The sequence below is a fragment of the Chinchilla lanigera genome, unplaced genomic scaffold, assembly GCF_000276665.1.
Source record: "Chinchilla lanigera isolate Chin_1 unplaced genomic scaffold, ChiLan1.0 scaffold00013, whole genome shotgun sequence".
NCBI classification, from domain to species: domain Eukaryota; kingdom Metazoa; phylum Chordata; class Mammalia; order Rodentia; family Chinchillidae; genus Chinchilla; species Chinchilla lanigera.
In genome coordinates, this window is record NW_004955414.1 from 527,907 (window position 1) to 553,612 (window position 25,706).

Genomic DNA, 25,706 nt, shown 5'->3' on the forward strand with positions numbered 1-25,706 from the left:
CTGGAGAGGCTGTGGAGAAATAGGAACTCTTCTCCACTGCTGGTGGGAATGCAGACTGGTGAAACCACTGTGGAAATCAGTTTGGAGACTCCTCAGCAAACTAGGTCTAGAAGTCCCATTCAACCCAGCTAATCCCCTTCTGGGTATTTTCCCAGAAGATCTGAAAACATCATATCACAGTTATATATGTGTACCTATGTTCATAGCAGTGCAATTTGTAATTGGTAAACTGTGGAAGCAACCCAAATGTCCAGCCACTGAGAATTGGATAAAAAAAATTGTGGTACTTTTATATAATGGAGTATTGCTCAGCTATAAATAAAGATAAACTGGAGGCTTTTATAGGTAATTGGTCACAACTAGACACCATACTCATAAGTGAAATAAATCAGATCTGATGTGTAAGAATCATATTGTCTCACTAGTGTAAGACCTGAAAGAGTGAATAAAATCTAGGAGGTATGATAGACATTGTGAAATGAAAGGAAAATGCTCGAAAGTAAAGGGCAAGCAGGGTGTGGGAAAAGAGAAGGGAAGCGGGGGGGAAATCATGTAAGTATGTATATACAGGATAGCTAACATTGTTATACTACTGTCTTCTATTGCTCTACAGAAAGGAACAGTTAATGATTACTTGTTTGATCAATCTTGTATGTCTCTATTTGTTTTCTTGAGAAACCACTTTGAAGATACCAAAAAGTAACACAACAACCATGGTTAATTCCCTACAACTTTGTCTGTAACTCTGTTTTGTTTGCATTGTTCTTATGCTATTTTGTAAATGGATGTCTGTTTGTTAATATGTTTTCCTTCTTTTATTTCTTAAAGTGAAAAAAATAAAAATAAAAAATAAAACAAAATATGTAAACTGGAAGCAACCTAAATAATTATACATTCATACAAAGAATACTTTATAACTGTGAAAAGAAGGTCTCTCTATGTATACTTGTACAAAAAATTTTCAAGAAGAAAAAAAGAGAAACACAGAAGGTGCATCACAGCATTACAGCACCAGCCCTTCTGTGTAAATGAACAAAAATACACAAAGAAGCATAAACATGCATGTGCTAATATATGTATAGAAAATTTCCAAGAAAAGTTTATATGAGCTTATTAAAGGTAATTGCCTTAGGGTAGGAGATGAGAGAAAGGAGCTTACCTTTCTATATCTCTGTATATTATTAAGAATTTCTAAACATGTTTATATACTAATTTTTCTATTTTGAACTAATTTTAAAGAGGGAATCAAATTGTGTACTATTTGGCCCTTCTTTATACCATTCTTTTTTTAAAAAAAAAACTATTCATTTCATCTTTAAATAGTCCTGATCCCTAAACATATTTCGTATAGAGATCAAGAAAATAGTAGTTCATTCTATCATTTAAATAATAGAATGTATATAAGAGCTCTAGTATAGGCATGGGTACACAGTACTACAGTTGTTCAATTCCTGTTACTTCCATCCACACATTTCTAGGCTCCATTCTCTGTTTTCCTTGGATGAATATCTTGAAGGCAGAAACTATGCATTCAACTCATTTTTACAACCTTATTATCCAGCAGCATCTGATTCATAGTACATACTAAGTTAAATTAAGCAGAGTCCTCAAGTTGTAGCTATAGCCAAGACAAAAACTAAGATGAGCAAGGAAATCAGTAGATCCTTTTCCCCAAGAGCAGCTATAAAGTTAGACAAAACTGATTTCTAATAGCCCATTTCTATATTCTGGAAATTTAATAAAGTTACCCAGCAGTGTTTACACTTGAAAAGGTGTTGAACATCAACTAAAGGTGGGACTCTGCATTCTTGCTGGGGCTGTTCCTGTCCCACCGCTCACCCACCCTCAGCGTGACTGGAGAGGTAATTTGGCTGAAATGGGCAGGATGAGACCCAGCCATTTTCTCCTCTGGTTGAAAGAGGATTGTTTGATTTGAGTGGTGGACACTGCCTAACATTGTGATGCTACCATAGAAGCAAGATAGCAGAAGAGAAGGAAGGAGCGGTGGCTTGACTCTACTAGCCTGAAGCTGTAATGATGGTTGGAACAAGCATGTTTCTGGCTGCAGCTGAGTGCACAAACAGCAAAGACTGGAGAGCTTCCAGGTTACTCACACATTCTAAGGCTATGTGCTACAAATAGAAGAGACAAAGGAGCCAGCAAAAAGTACAAGTTAAGGCAGGTTAAAACGGCCTAAACTTTAAATGTGTTCTCCCTCTACTCATACACCCACTGGCAGAAAACAGAAGACTTGCTTGCTCAATTCACATAAGTACAGTCTCTGTCTACTTATTTGTTGACCACTAAGCTAGTCTTGAAAACAAAAACAAAAGTTGAAGAAAAAAAAAGAGAGAGAGAACAGAACCATTGACACACGCCATAGGGAAAACAGATTCCACATATTTAGCCCAGCAAATTACTAAACAAAGAAAGAAATAAACAGGTTATCTGGGAGGAACATGATCAGAATCCAGACTTACTATAATATATTCTCAAAAATGTCTAGTTTTCGATGATAAAAACAACAAAAATACAAGACAAAAAAATCCCACAAAAGTGTGACCCACAGTCAGGAGAAAAAGCAATCAGTAGAAACTATCTGTAAGTATCCTAGATGTACACTATGATAGATAAGATTTCAAAGCAGCTGTTGTAAGTATATTCAAGCATGTAAAGAAGGAACTACATTTGAAGTATTAAAGGAAAGTCCCGATGGTGTTTCCAGGGCCCAGAGTCAGTCTCTATCACCTAGTGGGTACTCAATGGAAGATTTATGAATGAATGCCAACCTTCTAGAAACTATGTATTGGTAGTGAATAAAAGTAAATCAAGGACCTCCATATTACATAAATTAAGGCCTGGTTATTCCTCTAAATTTTAATAAGAACACCTCTGGCAGGTCCAGTTAAGAGTAAGGCACAAAGAAAGGACGAGAGTAGTATGAAGTGATGGGGACAGCCCTAAACTGAGAGTGAGAATGGCTGACAGTCTGGTTGTTTGGTCATAACTTGGTTCTTAATTAGCTAGAAGAATTTGGCTCAGGCACTTTTCCTCTCTGGGTTTAGATTTCTTATAAAACTGTGTTGGGCAGGATCTGGCAGGTACTCAAAGTACTGAGGGAACACTTAGTACATGCCGACTCCTGAGCCAGGCACTCAGGATGAGTACAACCCAGGGTGGTCTCTGTTCCTGGGAAATCTACAGCCTATAGCCTATGTACAGACAAAACAAATAAGGAAGCAAAAAGGAAAGGTCTATTTTACTGTGTCAGTTTTGAAAGGGCTATGAGATAAACCAAAGGCCACTAACATGGAAGAAACAAATAACACAGAGCACAAACAAGGCTTCCTGGATAAGACATTTAAAGTATCCTTAATTTAGGCATATAGGGATGGTTTCAGGACCCTAAGAATGCCTTAAAATTGAGTTCAAAATTTTGTACACTTGAGTACTTTTCAGATGTAAAGGCTCATGGCTTTCAGAGATGCTCACAGCAACCTGTGGTACTCCAGTGTCCACAGCAGTGCTACCGTCATCAAGAAGGTGGAAACAGCCTCAAGCATCCATCAACAGACGAGTGCATAAACATTGTATTCTACTGGAATACAGTGGAATATTTTTTGTTTTATAAGGAATGAAATTCTGACACATGCGACAATAGGGAAAAACCTTGAAAACAGTGTGCTGAGGGAAATAAGCCAGACAAGTAAAGGCAAATACTGTATAATTGCATTTATACAAGCTTCCTAGAAGAGTCAGTATTGGACAGAAAAACAATAGAGGTTACCAGGTTTGGTGGGGGAGGAAGGAATTGAAAGGTGATGTTTAATAGACACAGAGTTTCTGTCTGGGATGATGCAGTCGTTCTGAAAATAGATAATAGTGGTGGCTGAACAGCATTGTAAATATACTTACCACCACTGAGCTATACACTTGAAAAATTGTTAAAACGGTAAATTTTATGTCTATTTTAAGCATAATATTTTTTAAAAAATGGATTTGTGGCTCTGTACTAGGTGATTTTCTGGACACCATCGGCCCTATCAAGGTATGCTTTGCAGAAATATGGAGTTTTGAAGGCAAAACTCAAAGATTTAGGATACTCCCATTTTCTTTCTAGTTAAAAAAGACAGGCATAACTATCTTGACACCTCTACTTTTTACATGCAATTTAATGCTTTTGCAAAACAACATTAAAGAAAAGCCATCCAAATCATCCCTAATATTTATAAAACTTCTTTCAGTTTACCTGGTGATCATCCTCAACAACTAAGAACTACCAGATCTTTGCTGCACTTCAGCTGGAGGGAAAGACTGAGAACAAAGGGCAACCCCGTGTCACATTCATTATCAGAGTTCTCTCCTTTGGCTGCTTACACAGACCTGGCAGGGGAAACGGCCAGGCAAGTTTGGCTGTCTTGGGACAGTAGTTAATACCAGAAGCTCCTCCTTGATGATAAACAGGTTGCATCAGAGTTAATGGTGCTGTGCCTGACATACTTCCCGGGTGCAGTCACCTAACAGGTGTAGCACCATTCAACCCATTCCACCTGGAGCAAGGCTACACACAACCAAGGGTGCTGCTATAGGATGAGTATGAAATGTGCCCTGAATGTTAAAAGCTTGTTCTACAGAGTAGGGTACTAAGAGGCAGAAGAACTTTAAGCAGTAAGGCCAAGTGTGAGGCCTTCGATCACAGGGTACCTTAGAAGAGCATGTTGGAAACAAGTCTCCCTCCTCCTGTCTCTTTGATTCCTGGCTGTGAATTGAGCAGTTTTGCTCTACCAAGTGCTCCCCACCATAATGTGCTCCCTCCCCACAGGTCCAAAAGCAATAGGGTCAATTGATCATGCACTGAAATCTCTAAAACAATGAGCCAAAATAAATTTTTTCTCTTTATGAGTTGATTTATCTTGTGTGCATGTTGTTTTGCTTTGTTTTGTTTTTTTTAGTGATGGAAAGCTGATTAGCACAGATACAAAAAATATTTCTGCTGTCTGAGAATATCTCAAGAGTCTAAGGGTATTTATTTTCTTAACTAGAAAAGAATCCAGAAACTGCCCTATTGTATCTCCCTTGAAGTAGACACAAGAAGGCAGGGCTGCTTCACAAAGGAAGCACCAGAGACAGTAGCCTGGTAAGGCAAGGAGATCCACAGACTGGGAAAACTTCCCACAGCCAAGGCAACAGGAGAAACTGCTCCTCAGCCTATGTGCTTCCCAGACACAGGTAAGTCCATGGAAGGAAGCTCATACACTTCTGGAGCATACTCCAGGGCAGATCAGGACCCAGTTCTGTGCCAACACAAAGAAAAGTAAGAAAGAAGGAAGAAAGAACATAAAGAGAAGAGAGAACAGATAAATGGAAATAGGAAGAGAAGGACAGAGGGAAAAGGAGACAAATGAACGTATGTAACCACTGCTCAGAATCCTTTTAACTGTAAAGGACAGTGACTTCCTTATGAAATAGAAACAAGACTCCAGTGATAGGATTGACATTTACCTTCTGAATCTTTGTTGTAGAAAACACCATGTGGATGCAATGAGTAAGGTCGGGATGCAAAGTTCTTTAAATGAACGACAATAACATCACCCACTTCAGCCCTCAGGATGGGGCCCAAGAATCCAAGCCAGGGAGGTTTGGAGATCTCAGTGGTGTAGGTCCCATCTGTAAAGTGTCTGTAAATAGCCTTTTTGTAAATACCACCTATCCGGTTGGGTCCTCTTTCAAGAAATAAGGTTGCAAGTCTGAAGTAAGAAGGAAAATGTTTTAAAATACAGATTAAAAGAGAAATCATAATAGCTTACCTTTAAGAGTCCATAAAATCCTTTTATGCATGATTTTTCATTTGATGTTTACCATAACCTGTGACCTCTGTAGAGTTGGTAAGATTATCTCAATTTACCAATGGGGAATTCAGGCTCAGCTTGTTGAGTGACAAGTCCAGAGGCACAAATAATAGTTACAGCTAAACTAAAACAAAACCAAAGAATTCTAAAGTCATACTAGCCACTTGCCCCTTTTCACTCAACACACTCTGGTTTGCATTTAACAAACATTTATTGTGCACTTACTGCATTCTCAGAACTGTGACAGGTGCTAGGGATGAGGGTGGCATAAAAAGTTTTTAATTTAATAATCAGAAAATTAAGTACCTGTACAAAGCAGTATATGATTAGTTTTTAATTGAGTTATACAACAGATACAGGCTCAACTTTTCTAGCGATATAAAGAAAGAAAATATTGCTATGGGTAGAAAAGGTATGAAAATATCTCATGACAATTACATAAATCAAGGGGTAGGCTTAGCTCTTGTGAACTGAGCTGCTATAAACATAGGTATCACTGTAGTACACACATTGTGTCTTTAACTCTTTCAGGGATATGCCCAGGAGAAATAGAGCTGGGTCAAATAGAATTTCTTTTTGGTTTTTTGAGGAATCTCTATATTGATTTCCATAGTGGTTGCTATTACTGTACATTCCCTCCAACAATGTAGAAGGGTTACTTGTCCTCCACATCTTTGCCAGCATTTGTTGTTGTTTTTTTTGCTTTTGATTATACATATTCTGGAATTTCAGAGTTGTTTTGATTTGCATTTCTCTAAGGGCTAAACATGTTGAACATTTTTTTCATGTACTTACTAGCCATTCGTATTCTTCTCTTCAGAAGAATCTATTCAGTTTTCTGCCCAGTTTGCTTTATTCATTAATATATGTGTGTGATTTATAGTATTTGCTTTCATCTTGGGAACTGGCATATACACACATCGCATTTTAATCATTTTTCTTTCACTTCCCCTTCCCATCCTCCTATCTCCTCCCATCCCCATGACACCTTCCCAGTTTTCAATTGGGTCATTTGTTTTATAAGGGTTAATTTTTTTGAGTTCTTTATATATATCCAGATATTAGTCCCGTATCTGAAAAGGAACTGGCAAAACTTTTTTTTCCCATTTTGAAAGTTGACTTTTTATACTGTTGATTGCTTCCTTTGCTATGCAGGAGCATTTAATTTGATATAATCCCATTTGTTGATTCTTGGTATTATTTCCTGTGTTGCTTGGAAGAGTTCTATTCAAGCAGTCTTTGCTTGAGCCTATGGCTTCAGTTATTTCTGCTATGCCATCTTCCAACAGTTTCAAAGTTTGTGTTTTTATAGCTAAGCATTTGATCTATTTCATTTTATGTTAGTAGAGGATGAGAACTAGGGATCTAGTTTTAATCATCTAGACATCTACATCTCCATGGATAACCAGGCTTCTCAGCCTCATGGGTTAAAGAGGTTATTTTTTTTTCTCAAATGAGTGTTTTTGGCCCCATTGTCAAAGATCTGATGGTTGAAGGTTTGTGGGACTTTCTTCTTTGTCTTCTGTTCTATTCCACTGGTCTACATTTCTGTTTTTATGCCAGCACCATGACATTTTAAGTACTATAGCTTTGTACTATAGCTTGAAATCTAGTACTGTTATGTTCCCATTTTGCTTTTTGCTTAGGATTCACAGTTTAAGCTCTAGATACAACCTAGATGCTCATCAGTGACACATACATTTTTAAAATATGGTTTTTTTTAATACAATAGCCTATTATTCAACATAAAGAAGAATTAATTCATGACACTGGTGGGAAATGAATGGGACTTGAGATCATAATGATGTTAAGTGAAATAACTTAGATATAGAAAATAAAGTATGATGCAGATTATCTTATATGAGAAAACTAAAATATAAATAAATAAGGGTAAAATAAAGGGTAGATGATCAGAAACAAAAAGACAGACTTCTTGGAGATAGAGAAAAGAACCAGAAGGAGGGCAGAGGTTAGAAAGGAGGTAAAGAGATAAAACAGTGATCAATATATATTATATAAAAGTACCAACTCCCCAAAATGAACATAACTATTATGCATTACAAGCATGCACTAACAAAATAATTAAAATTAAAAGAAGGGGTCAGTTTAGATAACAAAAGAAGAAAGTGAAGACACTGAGAAAAAACAGAGCATGACAACAAGGCAGAAGATGTGGACATGAACTTGTCTTGAAAATACAGCACTCATTGCTATTTTTCACAGAACAGCTAATATGACAATATGGGGCCATTCTTACAGCAGTGGTATGTAGACTTCACAGGAGTCAGGCAAAGGCGATAGCAAAATACAGAGAAAGAGACTGTTAGAATGGGTGGAGCAATAGAAAAAAGGGACTTATGTGGGAAAAATATAAGACTTGATGTGATTAGATGCCCTTCTGGTGTCTCAGGGAGGAGGGAAAACTTAGTCATTGTGTATGTGGGGGAGACCTGAGACAACAGCAGCACTGGTGACATCACTATACCATACTAGCTTCCCTTGAGGAGGTACAACTCTCTCCCCACTCACTGTTTATATTCAGCTTGGAGCTCCAGCCCTAGAAGTACCAGCTTCTGCTTGAGTAAACGCTCCACCACTCTTGGTACAACCATATCAGCGTAGCTGTGCTCTCCCCGGGACAAGAAGCCGAGTCTTGGCCTGCCACACACTTCTGCAAGCTCATACACACACAACCCCTCTCAATTATTCAACAGACATTAATCATGCCAAGTCTTGCTTTCAGTACTAGGCATGTTGATTAAAGAGACAAAGTCTTTGCTTTGAAGAAGAGACCTCTGGAAGAGAGAGTTATGGGAACCCAGATTATGTTGGTCAGCCTCTACTCTGAAGTGGAAGACAGGTCAGGGGAGGTTTCCCAGAAGAAGCAACACTTAAATGTGCATCCAAAAAAAAAGACCTCTCACTTAAGTAAAGAAGGTAGAAAAGGTTTGTGCAATGGGCATCTCATCTGGTAGTGCAGCACCCATATTCTTTTTGTCTAAGAACACACCTTCCCCATCCTTATCCTGTGTGCATTAGATAGGCCTCCAGCTGTGGCTCTAGTGATGGAACGGGTGACCCAGGCCAGTCTCTGAACACACCATGTTCCTCTAATACATTGTTATCACAATAGGACTTAGATCCCTACCACTGGACCATAGCTACCTCTGGATCACAGTGATTAAGGGACAGCCACAGAGGAATCCAGGGACCTGTGAAGGATCTTCTTATTGTGCACTTGGGGATGGGGATGTGGGTCTAAACTAGCCCAGGGCCAGAGACAGCCTGAGTGCTTATTTTTCTAATTGCTTAAATTTTGCTACTTATTTCTTCACTCTAATCAATTCCAATTATCTCTATCATCACGATGATTCCCCTTCATTTTTTTCTTTCCCATTTCTTATACTTTTTATTCTATTTTATTCACTTCTAAGAATTCAAAACTCATCTAATTCATTTAAAAAACTGCCAAGAATTTTAAAGTGTCACCCACAATTTTTCCTTTCTATTCTTCTGTGCTCCTAACACCTTTTCAGTTCTTTTTTTTCTTTCTCAGCTTTTTCCAACTAAAATTTATCCCAGCCTTGCCTAAAGGATATGATTCCATGTCTTTAACATGGTCCATTCTGGGCTAGAATGAACAGTTTGTTTGTTTGTTTGTTTGTTTGTTTGTTTGTTTGTTTTGTTTTGCTTTGTTTTTTGAGACAAGGTGTCTGTACTCCAGGCTGGCCTTGAATGCACTGTGTAGCCCAGGCTGGGCTCAAACTCGTGGCAATTCTCCTCCCTCAGCCTCCCAAGTACTGGGATTGCAGGTGTGTACCACCACCCTTGGCTATAATGAACAGTTCCTGCAGTTCTGTTTATTCCAGGTTCATAATGAGTGCTCAAATAATATCAGGATAGATAGACCAGTTGGATCTAGATGATCCTGAAAGATCTGCTTTCTGGCATGGAACCCTGGAGGGTTCTGATGTAACTCAAGTTTCCCAGGTTCCTCCATAGTGTTCTCCACCAATTCTTCATTCTACTTTACCCTTCTCAGGATAAGATGCAAATGATCTGCCTTTCTTCCCTTCTCTTACTTCTCTGAGTCAGAATCCTAAGCAGATGTTCTGGTTCAGGTAATTGTCTTATCTGAGGTCCCAGCCTCGGATATTAACAGGTAGAGCTCTAAATCGGACTGCCGTATTCCCATTCCACCTAAATATAAAACCAGGAACAGTGCTCCTCTTGAGTTAGACAAAATATACAAATTCTATACCCACATGTGACTGTGCTCTGACAATTGGTCAAGGCTTTAAAGACAAATGACCACTCTGGATAGAGACAAGTGGAAGGCTTTGCCTCTCTCTGCTTCCATCAGCACACATGCGTCCTGTGACAACTCTCCCAGCAGATCCCACAGGTGTCTCCCCTCGGTCAGTCCTGAGTAAGCCACACTCTGCTGGCTTCCTACCATACAGGCTGAGCCCTTATGGCCTGCGAGGTTCTAGGCTTGATGTTCTGGATACAAAAACAAACATAATACAATCCCTGAACAAGTATGTTTCTGATCAATAGAAAGAGACAAAGACATTGATACACAAAGAGATAGGTAAAAATTGTACAAAGGAACTGATAATTGCACAGAGACTGTTGAGAGTTGATTGTAAGAACAGAACAGTATGTTCTGGAAATTTGGGAGGAAAGATAGATACTACCTGTGGAAGGAAGAGCTCAAGCAAGGCGTCAAAGTAAGGGGATTAGTAATCAGTTTAGCAGCTTTGTCGGGCCAGAAAACTTGATGGGACTGAAACTGCAGGGAAATTTGAGTGCTGGTTTAAAGAATTTAGCTTTTTTTTTATACAAGGGGTGATCAAAAATATGGTGAATATTAATTTTTTTAAAAAAATTATTACAGTAAAAGATACATTACCATAGCTCAGCCCCAAAATATTCCCCTTTGCTTCAAACACATTTATCCCATCATTCCTACCATTTTCTGAAGAAGTTCTGGGTGCTTTCATTTGTGAGGATCTTTATGAAGTTTGATCAAAAATACAGTGAATGCCATTGCCCATCCCATCCTATAAAAAGACAGGCTCATAAAAACATAAGCCCACTTTATCAATAAATCTGGCATTGTGGCTCTCTCCCAAAATCAAAATGATAATAAAAGCTAAACATTTGATTTGAGTAGACAGTACATTGAGGCAGCCACAACAGGTGAGGCCACAGATAATAGTAATTAAATCTACAATTAAAAGTTTGTGAGGATTCCTGAGCAGAGAAATTTAACCAGACCTGGGTTTCAGGAAAACATTTCAGCAGAATCCCCTATTTAACTTCTCTTCATCACAGCTGCCCACAAGACCCCCCGCCATGCTTTCTGCTTACTGGATCAAGCTCCTTCCTAATCTGCTTCTGAATACCAGTCCTACAACAGCACACCTGACCAAAACTCTGTTTAACTTTAAGCCTGATTTGGAGACTTTATTCCTTGGCATCTGTTCAGCTGAGGCTTCCAGTCTTCCAAACCCCAGGTGTGGCATCTGCTTGCCCAGTCTGATATGAATTTTTCTTTTCTTTGGGAGGGGTGAGAGGGCAACTTGGCATATTTCATGAACTCCTTTTACTTTAGTATCATCTATGCCCAATTAGTGTCCTTTATCTCCTCTACCCAAGCAGAGATATTTCTTTGTGATTATAGCTGACAGTCTCCAACCTATAGTCTGATTGCCATGATTTTAACTAACAGATTTTTATCAGCTTCATTGAGATTGAGAAATCACAACAGATCAAAAAGCTAAAGAAATATTTTCTGGGCTTCCCTTTCATTTCCTCAAAAAGTTATAAAATGTTAGTACCCCAGTAACTCAGAAACAAGCATCTAACTTCCTACAAAGCTCCTCAGAAGACTGAATTATGAATCCTTTGCCCATCCTGCACACACTTCAGGATGAGGAAGCTAGAGCTCAATGTGTCAAATAACCTGGAACCCATCCTTCTATGGAGCAGAAGATGGGAAACCTCCTAAACAGCAAAGGAATCGTTTAGGCAGATGTTGGAGATGCCACCTGAGTTAAGCTGGGGAGGATCCAGAGGTCGAACTAGTAGAAGTTCTCTTTGGAGCAAAAAGCCCCAGCTTCCTTCCTGGCCTCACTTCCTTTCTCTTTGTCCCAACTTCCAGGTCCTCATGTTTCTTTGGTCTTCTTGGAATACATGTCCTTTCAGCACAGAGAGTTCCCAATTTTTTTTCCTATGCATCAGCTTCCATCCTCATTCTTCAATTGCCAAGCATCCTTCAAGGGTAAATCAAATTACTTCCCTTTTCCCTCTGTCTACACACATAGTTCATATGCTAGCAGTGATACTTGTCAAAACGTGTTAAGCTATATACATTTCTGGTTTGTGAGCTCATTGAAGGCAAAACTGCTTCAAATCTCTTTTTTATTCTCAGTGCCTAGCCTGTGTTCCCTTTCTCTAATGCCCAGTCTCTTATGCCAATTTTTCTGAATGAGTTTTTACTTAACAGCTTTGGAATATAAAGAACATGTTTTTAAAAAAAACAAAAATTTGACCTTAGATTGGCAAGTTAAAGCTGGGATTGTTTTGCAAAACATACTTACATAAAAGTATAGGCTGCCTTGCTTAACTCTGAATATCCTTTAAGGCTCGGATGGCAAATAAGGTTTATCTTATGCACCAAATATAATTGATTGGCAGTGACTACTCAGAAAAGGAGTCAGATGGGTAGAATGACCTAACCAAAGTGTCATCTGTGGAGGTGGGGCTAGAAGCACACTCGACACATAGTTGAATCGTCTTGCTCTCCATGGACAATGATACTCCAGGATCTTTGGGTGAGGCCCTGTACAACTGGGTGACAGAGTACCTCACTACTGGCAGAATACATACGGAGTTATTTTCTCATAGTAGAAATAACTAGAGAATAATCCACCCAGGTTCATTTAGAAGTCCCTTTTGCAACCAAATTACACAAGGCATCTATCCAGTGATACCTGGCTCCAGTGTAGTTTGTGGTCAACAAACAATGTCTAGTGAGTATCTCAGAGATCCAACATGTGACCTTATGAGCTCCAGTTTGCCAGGCTTGCCTGCTAAAGAGTGCTTCTTTCCAGGGACCTGCTGGCAAGTAGTGTTTATAGCCTCTTTGCATTTTTTGTAATTTATAAACTGAAGTTACAGCATGGCAAAATTAAACAGAAAGGCCCTTAAAAGAGCATACCAAGATTTTAAAGTCAAGCCCAAAAGAATTATTATTCTTTTTAACCAGTTAAGGCATCCAATATGCCCCAAATCACCTAGTATAATTATACACCAGGTCAAACTCACTGGAAACAAATCTCCTTTAACCAAGCTGGCCTTCACTTTAGAGGCTGGAAAACCTTCAGGAGCCTTCCACTAAGCCAAATGAAAGGGCATAACTGGGTCTCACTTCTGAGAGGCTTAGGAACATCACTGGGGATCTAGAAGCCTCACTGGAGGGGAGTTGAAAAATTCACTGGAAATGACTTTAAAGGCAGAGAAAGTTGCAACTCCTACAACTTCTCCAGAGTATTGTATGGTTTGAGAAGAAGGCTTTGATTAGTTGTTTGAGATGGGATTTGCAAGGTACGCAGAGAAGGCCTGCTGCAGTCATAGCAGTAATAGCAGATGGTCACTGAAATCTCTTCCAAGGATCTGATGGACTCCAGATGGGCTCTTTTTAGCTGCAGCCAAAGGTGGGTTGAGAGCTGCCACCCTCAGGTCCCCTCCCCATCTCCTCAGAGCCTTTCCAAGTAAGAGTTGAATAAGTATTGTTGTAATACCAGATGAATGAGCCTTGTATTATTTTCGTCCCGGAGCACTGTTATTAACCTGCTTGGAGACCTACCTGTGTCAACCCTGCCCTACTCTCCATGTGAAGTCAGAAGGGGAGGTTCCCAGGAGGAAGCAAGAAGCCATGGTTTCAGGCCTATTATGGAAGAGCGGGGATGAGCCTCCCAGGGACAGGAAAGCACCCCAAGAATCACAGCACCAGAGGCAGCAAAGCTCTCCCCACTCCCAGCTTCCTGGGTTCAGCTTGCAACCTGGATAATGGGACCAATAAGACAGGAGTTCTGCTTAAAAGGTCAGAGAATGATTGTAACAAAAAATCTGAAAAGAGGAAAATGTCCTTCAGTTGGTAGTGGTTTGTTATGATCATGAAGATTCTAATGAAAATAAAGCAAGTTGCAGAGTATCAAGTAAAGCATGATATATTTGTGGGTTTCTAAATAAGTAAGGTATTTTGGGAACGTTAAAGGAAGACTGTACCAGAGGCCAGATCTGGTACCTGTCTGAGAAACTGTGGTAAGCTTTGTTGGTTACATTTTGGATCTTTGTAATAATCAATAATCTATATAACAGAGTGCCTTTCTGTTAGATTTGGTATATGTTGTTCCAAATAAGATTACACCTTGCATAGTTATAAAATAATTATAAGCATAAAAAATACCTGGACAGTGGGCAGGGAAGCCAGGAGAAGGGTCATAATTTCTAACCTTCAAAAGCAAAGCTACTAACACAAAGTGTGCTGTTGGGGTTCATTCTCCTTCTCTGCCAAAGGAACCACAAAGCCTGCTCATCGGGTTGGAGAGAAGAAAGTCCCTGCCCAGCCTCTAGCTTGCCAAGTCCCCTCTCAGGAACTGGACTGAGCTATTAGACCCAGCTGTACACCCTAGGTCCTATTAGTCAAGTCTGTGTGTATCTGCTACAGCTAGACCTCTTCTAGTCTATGAAACAGAGGCCTACATTTCCCTGTACAAGAGAAAGGGAAAAAGGGCCTGGAGGCCTGGTTTTGGGGGCTTGATTGTAACTTAGTATTGTCATGCAACATATTTGAGCCAATGAGATATAAGCAGGAGTTACTCAATGATACTTCTCTGGGAGGAGCTGGCAGAGATCCTTTTTGTCCTGTGTTCCCCTCATTCGTACCTCAAATGAAGATATGCTAGCTGGCATTTCAGCAGCCATTCTGAGATAATGAGGAAGAAAGTCCCATTAAAAGGATCAAATGGAGGCTATTAGATAGCTTAAGAACCTGGGGCCAGGTGATTACCAAATTTGAATCTCTTTTGTATATGAAACAAATCTGTAATATATTTAAACCACTAATTTTTAGGCTTTCATTAAATAGCAGCTGAATATAACTCCAGAATGAGTAGACTATCAGAAGCAGGAGTTGAAGAAGGAGGAGAAAGCAGAGGAAAAAATGAATCATCCACAAGCTGCCTAATTAGTGCTAGAGTAGGCAGAGTCACCTTAGCTTTATTGCTAACACTGGGTCACCCAGTCAAGTAATGACAGAGCAAGGATTAGTTTTGGAATCTCTGGGATGCTCTCTGCACTCAGCCTGATGGGTGAGATTATTCCTAAGTTTGTCACTCCAACAGAATTTGCAAGGAAGACTGCCTGGTTCTCCACCACGTTTGCCTACCACATGTGAGAGTGCATATGCACACGCACACACCAGCACACATACGTGAAATGCATGCTGAATATGAATATTCACATCCTACTGCTGATTTTAATCTTCTTAAAGGTTCTGACCTCACCCATGCCTGAGACTTTTCTTCATCACCTCCAGGATGACTTGCTTGGTAAAGCCACCCAAACAAGAGGGCAGTGGAGCATCAGAGGGAGGGGAAATGCTCGCTGACTTCCCACAGCACTTATTACATAAGCTGCATATATTAACATTGAATTGTATGATGACTTGTTTTGCACATTTCTGGAGATGTCTCAATCTTATCACCCAGGGGCTGGGGATTTAGCTCAGTGGCAAAGCGTCTGCCTGGCAAGCGCAAGGTCATGAGTTCGGTTCCCGGTACCGGAGAAAAACAAAAAAAAAACAAAAACAAAAAAAAATCTTATCACCCAAATAGGCAAGAGTCACCACAAGAGAGAATTAGGTTTTCTGATTGTTCTCAAATCTCCAGTCATGTACCACTTACACTAGAATCATCAGTGATATTCTCTGAATTTTTCGGTTCCCAGTCAGTTGAATTTGACTTTTTTGTGGTGAGGCCTGGTGTCTGTATTTTTCCTAATTTCACCAAATAATTCTTGTGGTATAAGAGTTTCCCAGGCTTCCCTGTTCTGATTCTTCTTTCTTCCCTGATTAAGAGGAATGCATTCTCTTTCTTTTTCTTTCTTTTTCCTTTTCTCTTCCTTTTCCCTACCTTCCTTTCCCCTCCCCAACCCTTGTTCTTCTTTTCTAAATAAATAAATAAAATGGAAACAAAGATTTGTAAATAAGGAGGGGAAGATGGGTTGAAGGAAGAAGAGGGGACTTGGAAAAAAAGGAATCAAAATATATGTAGGAGTACAAATTCCCTATGATGAATATGATCCTTATGTATATGCAATATGTGCCAGTACATTTAATGCAGCAGGAGTAATGCAAAGATCTTGCATTTGCAGTTAGTTGGAGTCAGGGGTTCCCAGAAGGTGGGCTGAGAGTGGAAGTGTCACTTCTGAGTCAGGGCACTTTATTGTCACTGTAAGACCTGCCATCCTCCATTGCAGGGAAAGCCTAAAAACCTCCATTGCCATGCAGTTGCCTGGCCTTCTATGAACTGGGTTGGGTGAGAAATAAACCTCTGTGGTGTTAACACCCTGACATTTGCAGGCTGTTATGCCCACATAACCTGGCCCATGCTAACACGGTTCTCATGCACATCCACACCTGGAAATGGGATATAAAACTATAAATTGGGGTCATGATATATTAATCTCAGTCCTGCACTCAAGAGGTTCACCATCTGGTTGGGAAATCAAAACATAAGCATGAGAAAATAAAGAGCAATACACAATTTGAGAGTTTAAGTGCTCAGCACACCTTATAGAGCCTGAATGTCTGGTGGAGGTGTGGATGTGGGGTAAAGATGAGCCAAAAGTAAGGCCAAAAGAAGGTGCGGTCAGAGCCAACATGTGAGATCATGATGGTCACAGTAAAGGTAAGCAGCATTGTCTGGGCTTGAGAGAGGATGTTGCTCACTGAGGAGAAAATAGGACCAAACTAGGACAAATGTCACCCAGCAAGAAGGGTGGAGAGGGAGATGACGCACTCCAACTTGGCAGAGCCATTCCTTCACCAATTAGACTAATAATTTTTCAAGCCATTCTGGTGAATTGCTGCTATCCAATTCTTTCATTCTAATTCCCCTGCCACCACCAGGGACCCAGTCTTGGGTTGAAATTTCATTTCCATAGAACCCCCTCAGAATACATATGACTTATGATAAAAACATATCCAATTTGTGAAGGGAAAAGAGAATGTGCTTGAATCCTATTTCTTCTACTTGCTGGTTGTTGATTAGAAAATGGCTTATCTCTGAACTCTCGTTTCCTGACCTGTATATGATAGGGCCCTCCTGAGAAGGACAACATCAGAAGAGGCATGGAGCCTCATGCACAACACCTGAGAGAGTAGCAGTTAATCAATAGCAGCAGTGATTATTTCTGGTAAAGGTCTATTAGAAAGGAAGGAAAAGTGATCACTTGAGGTCTCTTTCCCACAGAGCTCCCACTTGAGATGGGAGAGCTACCATTTTTTTATGAAAATGGAGGCAGAGGTTGGAATGATGTGGCCATAAGCCAAGGAATACTGGAAGCCACAGAAAGCTGCAAGAGACAATGAATAGCTTTTCCTTTACAGCTGACAGAGGGAGAGTTTGGTCCTGGCAACACGTACATTTTAGTCTTCTGGCCTCCAAAACTGGGATAGTAAGCTTCTATTGCTTTAAGCTGCCTAGTTTGTAGCAATTTGTATAGTAGTCACAGGAAACTAATATGTCCTTGAGGCAAATATTATCATTATCTCCTCTTTACTGATGAGAAAATTGAAGCTGAGAGAGATTCAGTTACCTGCTTAGTAAGTGGAGCAAGAATTCTTAATTTGTTGATTGATGCCAGAGCCCCATACTCCACAAGCAAGTTGACCTGCCTTGGGGTCTCTGTTAAATCACTGCTGGACTACAATTTAGCTGTGAAAATTCTCCCTATGCCTACTGGTCCCCTTGACCAAAGACAGAAGATCAGTCGCTGCTCTGTAAGGCACGTAAAAAATTTAAAACAATGCCTGGTGCATAGTAAAGACTCTGCAACACTTAGTTATTATATTGTCTGTGGGTTCTCCAGATCTTACCAACAGGCCATAGGGCCTTGTTATATGATGGTAGGAAAAGAAAAAAGAAGGACCAAGAATGCTTGTAACTGATGGGAAACAGGGTGAATGGGGGAGTGAGAAGGGGAGAAGAGTGTAAGATGCCTCCCAATATTCATGTTCCCCCTTTTCCTTAGTAACAGAATTGAAGCCCGTATTTTCTTCAGATAGGAAGGAACATAGTTAAAGGGCTATATTTTTTAAGTCTTCTTTGTAGCTATTGCATAATGAGATGTGGACAGAACTATTTGGGTATGGTTTCTACAACAACCCTTTAAAGGGTTTATACAGCAAGAATTATGCAACTTCCACCTTTTCCATTCTCTTCCTTCCTGGAATATAGACATGATGGCTGGAGTGTCAGAAGCCATCTTGTGACCCTTAATATTCCTGAGGAAGAAAACTACATGCTAAGGAGTTTGGGTCAGAAATAGAGAAATTTCACTAAGATTTCATCAGGCCATCTACTCACCTGTCTTGTACTACCTACTTCTGAACCTTTGCAAGCATATACAAAATCCTAATTTGTATATTTCAACCTCTGCTAGCAATTTAAGACAATCACTTACTAATAGAGCATACCACACCAGCTCCAAGAGATCAGGCGCACACATGACTTTTGAGGCTGATAAGATGAAAATTGGGATCTAAAAGTCACCATTTGTCTAAGGCCAAGCATTCATGAGATTATATCCTTCCCACTATTTTAAGCTTAAAAAAACTCCTCTCTATCATTGAAGCTCCAGTGGCACAATCAGCGTGTGGTGCTTATCATCCACCTGCTTTCCCTCAGTTGACTCTTCTTTTTTTTTTTTTTTTTTTGGTTTTTCTCCAGTACCAGGAACCGAACTCATGACCTTGCACTTGCCAGGCAGGCACTTTTGCCACTGAGCTAAATCCCCAGCCCCTCAGTTGACTCTTCTTTCAGATACACCTAAGGGTCTCTCTCTCATACCTGCCTAGGGCCTGCTCCTACTCAACACCCCTTCCCACCAACTGGGCAGATATGGTGATGTACTCAGGCAATCTTCTCTACCAGACCTTCCAAGCTTAGTATTTGGGCAGTAGTCAGCCTCATTCATGTCCAAGGGCTGGTCCACCCATGAGAAAGCTTCCATGAAAAACCCTGCATGTCACTGGGAAGAAAATGCCTGCCTATATATTGGTTGTTTAATGTGGTCTACAGTGAAAATGTGCCTTCAACTGAGGTGATCCCACTCAAATCTTATTAAAGACCAGGCTTTACCACCAAAGCATAGTCACACCTTAATTAAGTACTTTATGAGCCTAAGCAAGACCGGCATGAATGGATCAAAATGCTGACATCAGCCCTAGACAAATCAAAGGATGCCAGTGTCCCCATTCAAGCCTGTAAGGAGGAGCAGTATGTTTAACTGAAGAAGATATTTTTAAATAGAATATAATACTTAATCTTGTACTTTCTAAACAATATTAGTGATTATAGTCTTAATTATATTTTTGGACTCTAAGATCAAACAAAGATACCAAACTGTAAAGTTAAATCACACCATCTCTCTGCTACAGGGTGAAATGATTTCAATTTATTTCAATTAGTGAAATTATTTCAATTTATTTCTCATCTTATCCTTATGCATTAGTATGTATTAAGCTGTATTAGGATTTATTAGGCTTTTACTACTACCAAAGTTTCGATTTCCAAAAGTTTTTATATCACTGAAGCTGTGGCATCCACTCTCTTATTCTTCAAAATTTTGCCCACTTCTTTTACTAAAAGATGAAATGATTCATTTTTGTTCTAAGGATTCCAAATGCCTGGCCTCTTGCTCTATCCTCCATCAAATACTGTCATGGATAAAGTTCTGTGTCAAGAAAGAGAATTATTAAATATATCTGGACCTTCTTCCCTATCATCACTGCTTGTAGGCCGGATGCAGGGGCAACTAATATATATTAAATAATTAGAGAGTAATACAGAGAGAAGAAAAATGCAGCTTTTGGGTGTATAATAAAAACTTTATCATGCTAGGAAACTAAAAGATTAGAAAAGTCAGAATTGTGAGGAAAAATATCATGCATAAATGAAGAACTGGACACAATTCTTTAAGGACAGGGAGAAGAAAAGCATTTATGAAAAAATATAGAATGACTTGAGAATTGTCACACTGTTCATCCTAGGCCTACCCAACTTGAACTCCTAGGACTTCACATTTGCAAATTATTTTTCTCCTTTTGTTCATCACTACAAAAATCTTTCCAGAAGTAGCAAATCAGATTTGATGATTTAATTCAGTTTCAAAATTTTTATCTTAGTATTTGAAATTATATTGCTCAAATTACTTTGGGATTTATATTTCAACTAGCTTCTTAATACAATTTAGGGAGAGTTGCATTTGGAGAAATAATGTAACATGTTCACCATCACACAGCAAAATGGGGCAAAGTAAAAACTAGAAGTCAGATTCCTAAATTCCTGTCTCAATGTCTTTCCCCTCACAGTAGACTGAGCACTGGCTCTGTGAGTCTTCTGCATGTCACATTTGTCTAAGTCTGAATATACAAAACAGCAAACTGTCAGAATGAAGTCTGTGCCTGTTGAGGCTGAGGCATGATTCAATAATCCAAGATGGCTTCTTCCTGCTAGTAAGGAAATGGCGTGACCCAGAGTTCACGTGTGAACCTCACAGATGTCCTTGATCATAGCATCTTCACATATCTCTGGCATGTGTTTTCTGTGGTTTCCAAGCAAGGTAAGCAGCTACAGCCGTGACTCCTGAGGACTTGCTCTAAGCCATGTAGCACAAGCACTTGAACCTCCATGACACAGTCACCTTGAAAAGCCAACACGTCCCACAGGCTCACCTGGCTCCCCTTTCAAGTACCAGCAGTCAGCTTTATACAAACACCATCCCTCTGTCCACAGAAGGAACATCTGGGGACCTTGACATTTTAAGTGTGACATATTAGCTTTCCAACTACTCCCGTGGACAAGGTACCCTCATATGGAGCCTTGGCACTTGCGAAACCACCTCACTTTAATGTCAAATGAGCTGTTTTCATCATGCCTTTTTCTTTTTTACCATAAGAATTTTCATACGTTTTATTATACTTTTTTCAAAGCATCAACTTCTGACAGATCAACAGAGTCTTCTGCTTCTCCCTGTAACCAGTTTCATGAAAACAACATTCTAGAATCTGAGTACTTAAGGTTCTTTGCGGCTTTGAATAAACACAAGTAGCAAGTTTGGTCACAGACCATCAAGAATCATTTTTCACATCTCTCTGAGAAGAGTGACATGTGAGACTAACTGTATGGGTGAAAAAAAAGTATGGGTCATGTGAGCCTGGTGTAGACATTTACTCAGTAATCTCTGGGAAACATTCAATTTCAGAGCCTCAGTTCCTGCTTTATAAAATGGGAATTGTAACATCTACAAGTAGTAGTGGATTAACAATTCCTAATGGAATTCCTGGGTCAGAATAAATGCCCACATGCAGCTATACTGATGGGAATCTTAGAGAAAGATAGAATTTCTGTGTTTTGAACTCAATTATAGTAATATGCAAGTTGCAAACTTTTACAGACACAAACAGACCTCACATTTGGGGTTTTATGCTTTATATTGTATATTTGTGTCAAAGGTGTATAAAACTCACTTTGTCAGTCTTACAAATGAATCCAACTTATGAACATTCTCCTGGAACAGAGCTCTTTAATAAGTTGAGGACTTACTTTATATGGAAAGCAGCCCAATATCACATTCAATTGGAAGACTATTCACCACATGCAATGTACCCATTTTGAATGCTCTTACCTCCTAAAGTTGCTCATAGTGACCATTTTGTAACAGTCCTTCCTGAGGTAGGAGAGCTCTGTTTCTAGAGGTGGTTACAGGCAGTTAGGAGACATTTCTAGTCCCACATTCCTTGCACAGTGAAGACCACTACCACCAAGTGGTCAGTAGATGTGGAGTTAAAACCAATCAAAAGCTTTCTTTGGAAGTAACCTTACCGGCATCAAATTTCCCAGTACAGAGCGTAAGAAAAAGTCCTTCTTGGCAGCATGATTGGCAGAAGCAGGATTGTTCTCTAATAAACAAAACATGACTATGCCATCATTGTGCTGTTAGAAAAGCTGCAAGCTGTGTATCTCAGTTGACTGCATCTTAGGTCCTTCCTACAGAGTCTGTGGACCTGGCTCTCAAAGATGTATAAGCAGTCCCGTGCCATTCCTGAACTTTAGCAACTAACATCAGCTTTAACAAACAGAGTGTACCTGTTAAGTGTAATGGGATGTGCCTGTCAAGAGAAAGCATGCATTCAATTACCAGGAGTGTTGCCAAATCACCTCAGATGTTCCCAGAGCCACAAAACTGAAAATACATATGATCATTTCTGGAGCCAGAAGATATTCAAGGCACTGGACCCTGAAGATGAAGGGAAGCAATGGCTATTTTCTACAAAAATTAAAAATCAGGAGTACAGGACTCTCTAGTACCATCTTACCCTGTTATGCCACAGGCTGTGAGATATTATCCTTGGAGTAAATGAATCAAAACCAGAATAAACCTCTCACCAAAAGGTCACTTCTAAGTAGACTGAATGAAATTCTTAAAATATCAGCCACATCTATTATAACTGCACACATTTTAAATATTGCAAAACATAATTGCAGATGACATAGTTATCTTCAATTATGTTTCTTTTTAAAAATAAAAAGAAAATGCTATGTTTTAGCAGTAAAGAATTCTTGCAAATTCTCAAACTTTTATCCCACATTTGCCATTATTTTTTTTTAGGTTTTTTTATTCTTTTTTCTTTTTTTTCCCCGGTACCGGGAATCAAACCCAGGACGTTGCGCTTGCCAGGCAGGCGCTGTGCCGCTGAGCTAAATCCCCAGCACCCCCATTATTTTTTTTTTAAACAGAATTCATAACCCTCTGAACGTTGCTAGTGAAAATTGTCCTTTTACAGAATAAGCTATTATTCAAGACACCTGGTCACGTAGATGTCTCTTCCCAGACAAAATTAATAAATATGATAGCTCAACATATATGTGGTGTTAAGAATTCCTGTTACAAATTACAGATCCATTTATGCCAGGCAAAGCCCTCCAATTGGTATCAATCACTTCACTTCTACCATACAGCCACCCAAAGAATACCACCTTTCCGTGCAGAGCCAAAAAGAAGCCAAACCTGGGAGTCTGAGGCCCCCAAGTTCACTCACTTGTCTTCTGTGAAACTTTTTCCAGTAATGATATTCTTCCCTTGGGGTACATAGTTCCAGTACTCTTCCACAATCCCAATGTAGTATGTTCTGGTAACTGCACCAACCAGCCCAGGCAGACCCAAGAATGTGAGGAGAAGGATGCAGCCAGTCGGCTGCTTCCGAGGCATTTGTGGATGTAACTCAGGCAGGCAGCCTGCACAGGACACAACTTTGTTGGTTCCTCCCCCTCATTCCAAGCTAGTTATAAATAAGGAATGGACTAGGCTTAGCTCCTCCTCCTTAGGTGGCTCAGGATTGAGACAAAGGCTGAGAACTTGTGTAAGTAGAACAAGCTTGATGGGAGAGTTGCTATGATAACAAAATTTTTGCTAGCCAGCCAAGAAATGTGTAAGGCTTATTCATTTACTGTCTAAGCTAAACAGACCTGTTTCTGTAAATTTTGATTCTCTGACATGAATCATTTATCTTTCTCAAGAATGGTAGTATAACAACTTGAAGTGATGGGTCTCCTCCCACCTCCCTTTTTTTCTTTCCAATCCAATTACAGAACCATATTATAATCAGAGAAGTGGGCTGGCTTTAGAGAACAGCAGGAAGTATTCTAAGCACTAAAAAAGGCCTCTCATCTCTTTCAGGAAGGCAGAGGAAGTGATGTAATCACCCTGTAGTTTGTTTTATGAGGCTACATGAAACAATCAAATCACATCATAAAGTTCATAACGATACTGTAAAACCTCACTGTTACTACATTAGTTCACACACTATCTCCCCTAAATCCTGTCAAACACCACCAGCAAAACTGAGGTGCTTGACTGTCCAGATCAGCCAAATCCTGAATCAGTGAGCTGCATCTCTCAGGATGAGTAACACTGACAAAGGAGCAGAGGACCCCTCAGGCACATGAAGACAAAGCGCAGCAAGATGCCTTTGGGTAAAAAGGTGAAGGGTGTGCCATTCTTTTTGGTGTTTATATCTGTGACCTAGAATCTCAGTGGTGAAAGAAATCATGTTTGACCTTGGAAGAGAGCCAATCTGATCCCTATGCAGAGTTGCTCCTTAGGAAGCAACCACAGAGTGATGGAACAGCCTACTGGACTTTTAAGTTGAATGGACTTGGGTTTAAATCCAAGCTATACCACTAACCAACTTCATGACATGTAAGAATCATTTAATCTCTATGAGCCTCAGCCTATAAAACAGGGATTGAGGGATTCTTTAAAAATTTTAAAATATGATGTCTGCAATGTGCTTACCACAGCCTCCGCACATAGTAGATGTTAAATAGACAAAGACTTCATCTTCATCCACAGCCTCTAAGAGAGCCCATATCATCCTATATATCAACCAAATTGTGCTCCCTCTGACATTGTTCTGCTTTTTTTCTACTTCACTTTCCCAAAGTCTCATCCCCCATGCCTTCTACCAGTTACAAACAATGGAATTCTTTTTCTTTAAATTGTAGATAACTGTAGATGTTCTAAGCACAGATTTTGAAGTAATATCTTTCTTAAAATACGTTCTGAGTATCCTGTTTCATATCCAGACTCTTCACATTTTTCTTCTATCAAGAAAACTGGTAGAATAATTACCATAGAACATTGTCCTTTAATTAAAATCTACTCTTCAATCTATGAGACTGGAAACTTTCTATGAGCATGGCACATTATCAACCACTGTACAGAACTCACAGGATGGCCCCATGGCCTCAAGAAAAGCAGGGAAGTAGGAATCTTTGGAATTTGGAAATGTCTCAGACTGAAGAGCTTTTTGCTTATAACTAAGGAAATCAGGCTAATTTTGGCTCATCAAAAACTTTATTAGAACATGTTCCACCCAAATTCTTTCAGACAGGAGAAACAGGAAGTGTAAAGGATACAGGTAAAAAAGACAGGAGTTAATTTACCTATGCAGGATACTAAAAGCGTCATTACAACACTGGAGAGGTGCCACTCAGCTTGCAATGTAAAACTAGGCCTGAAGGAAGAAAGACTGGGTTGAGGCAACCACAGTTGTTACAACAGATGAAATCAGTGCATTCATCTTATTTTTAACAGAGAACCTAGTAATGACGGCAAAAGAGTTTACTATAAACAATAAAATAGTGTCCCTGGGAAGCTCTCTTAAAGTTTTCCCTACCCTAGCACAATAAACAGGTTACTCAACAGCATTTAAATTCCATAACAGCAAAACAAAGAAAGAAAATTGCTATATAAGAAGGTAGTGTTCTTTTTTTATGGAAAAAAGGTAAAACAGAATTTGATAACAAAATAATAGGACAATAAGAATAGTTAATACATTGCATATTGTCATCTCCAAAGTAGTTGCTCAGAGTACAAGATATGGGCATAAAAAAATTCTCCAATCAATATTAGCATGAACCTTCCTTTTCAGTGAATTAAGAGACACCAATAGTATAGTTAACTTGCATTTTTCTCCCTTTTCCCTTACTTCCTTTC

At 39.5% G+C, this 25,706-nt stretch overlaps 1 protein-coding gene across 1 annotated transcript in view; it reads right to left on the reverse strand.

Moving 5' to 3' along the window:
* Hephl1 (hephaestin-like 1) overlaps positions 1-23,417 on the reverse strand; it is a 90,112-nt gene extending 66,695 nt beyond the window's left edge. Inside the window, exons 1-2 of the mRNA XM_005379683.1 lie at positions 23,248-23,417; positions 5,503-5,747 (exon numbers count right to left, since the gene is read on the reverse strand). Of these exons, the coding sequence (XP_005379740.1) occupies positions 5,503-5,747; positions 23,248-23,417 (415 nt within the window). The remainder of the gene's footprint in view (positions 1-5,502; positions 5,748-23,247) is intronic.
* Positions 23,418-25,706: the final 2,289 nt, after the last annotated feature.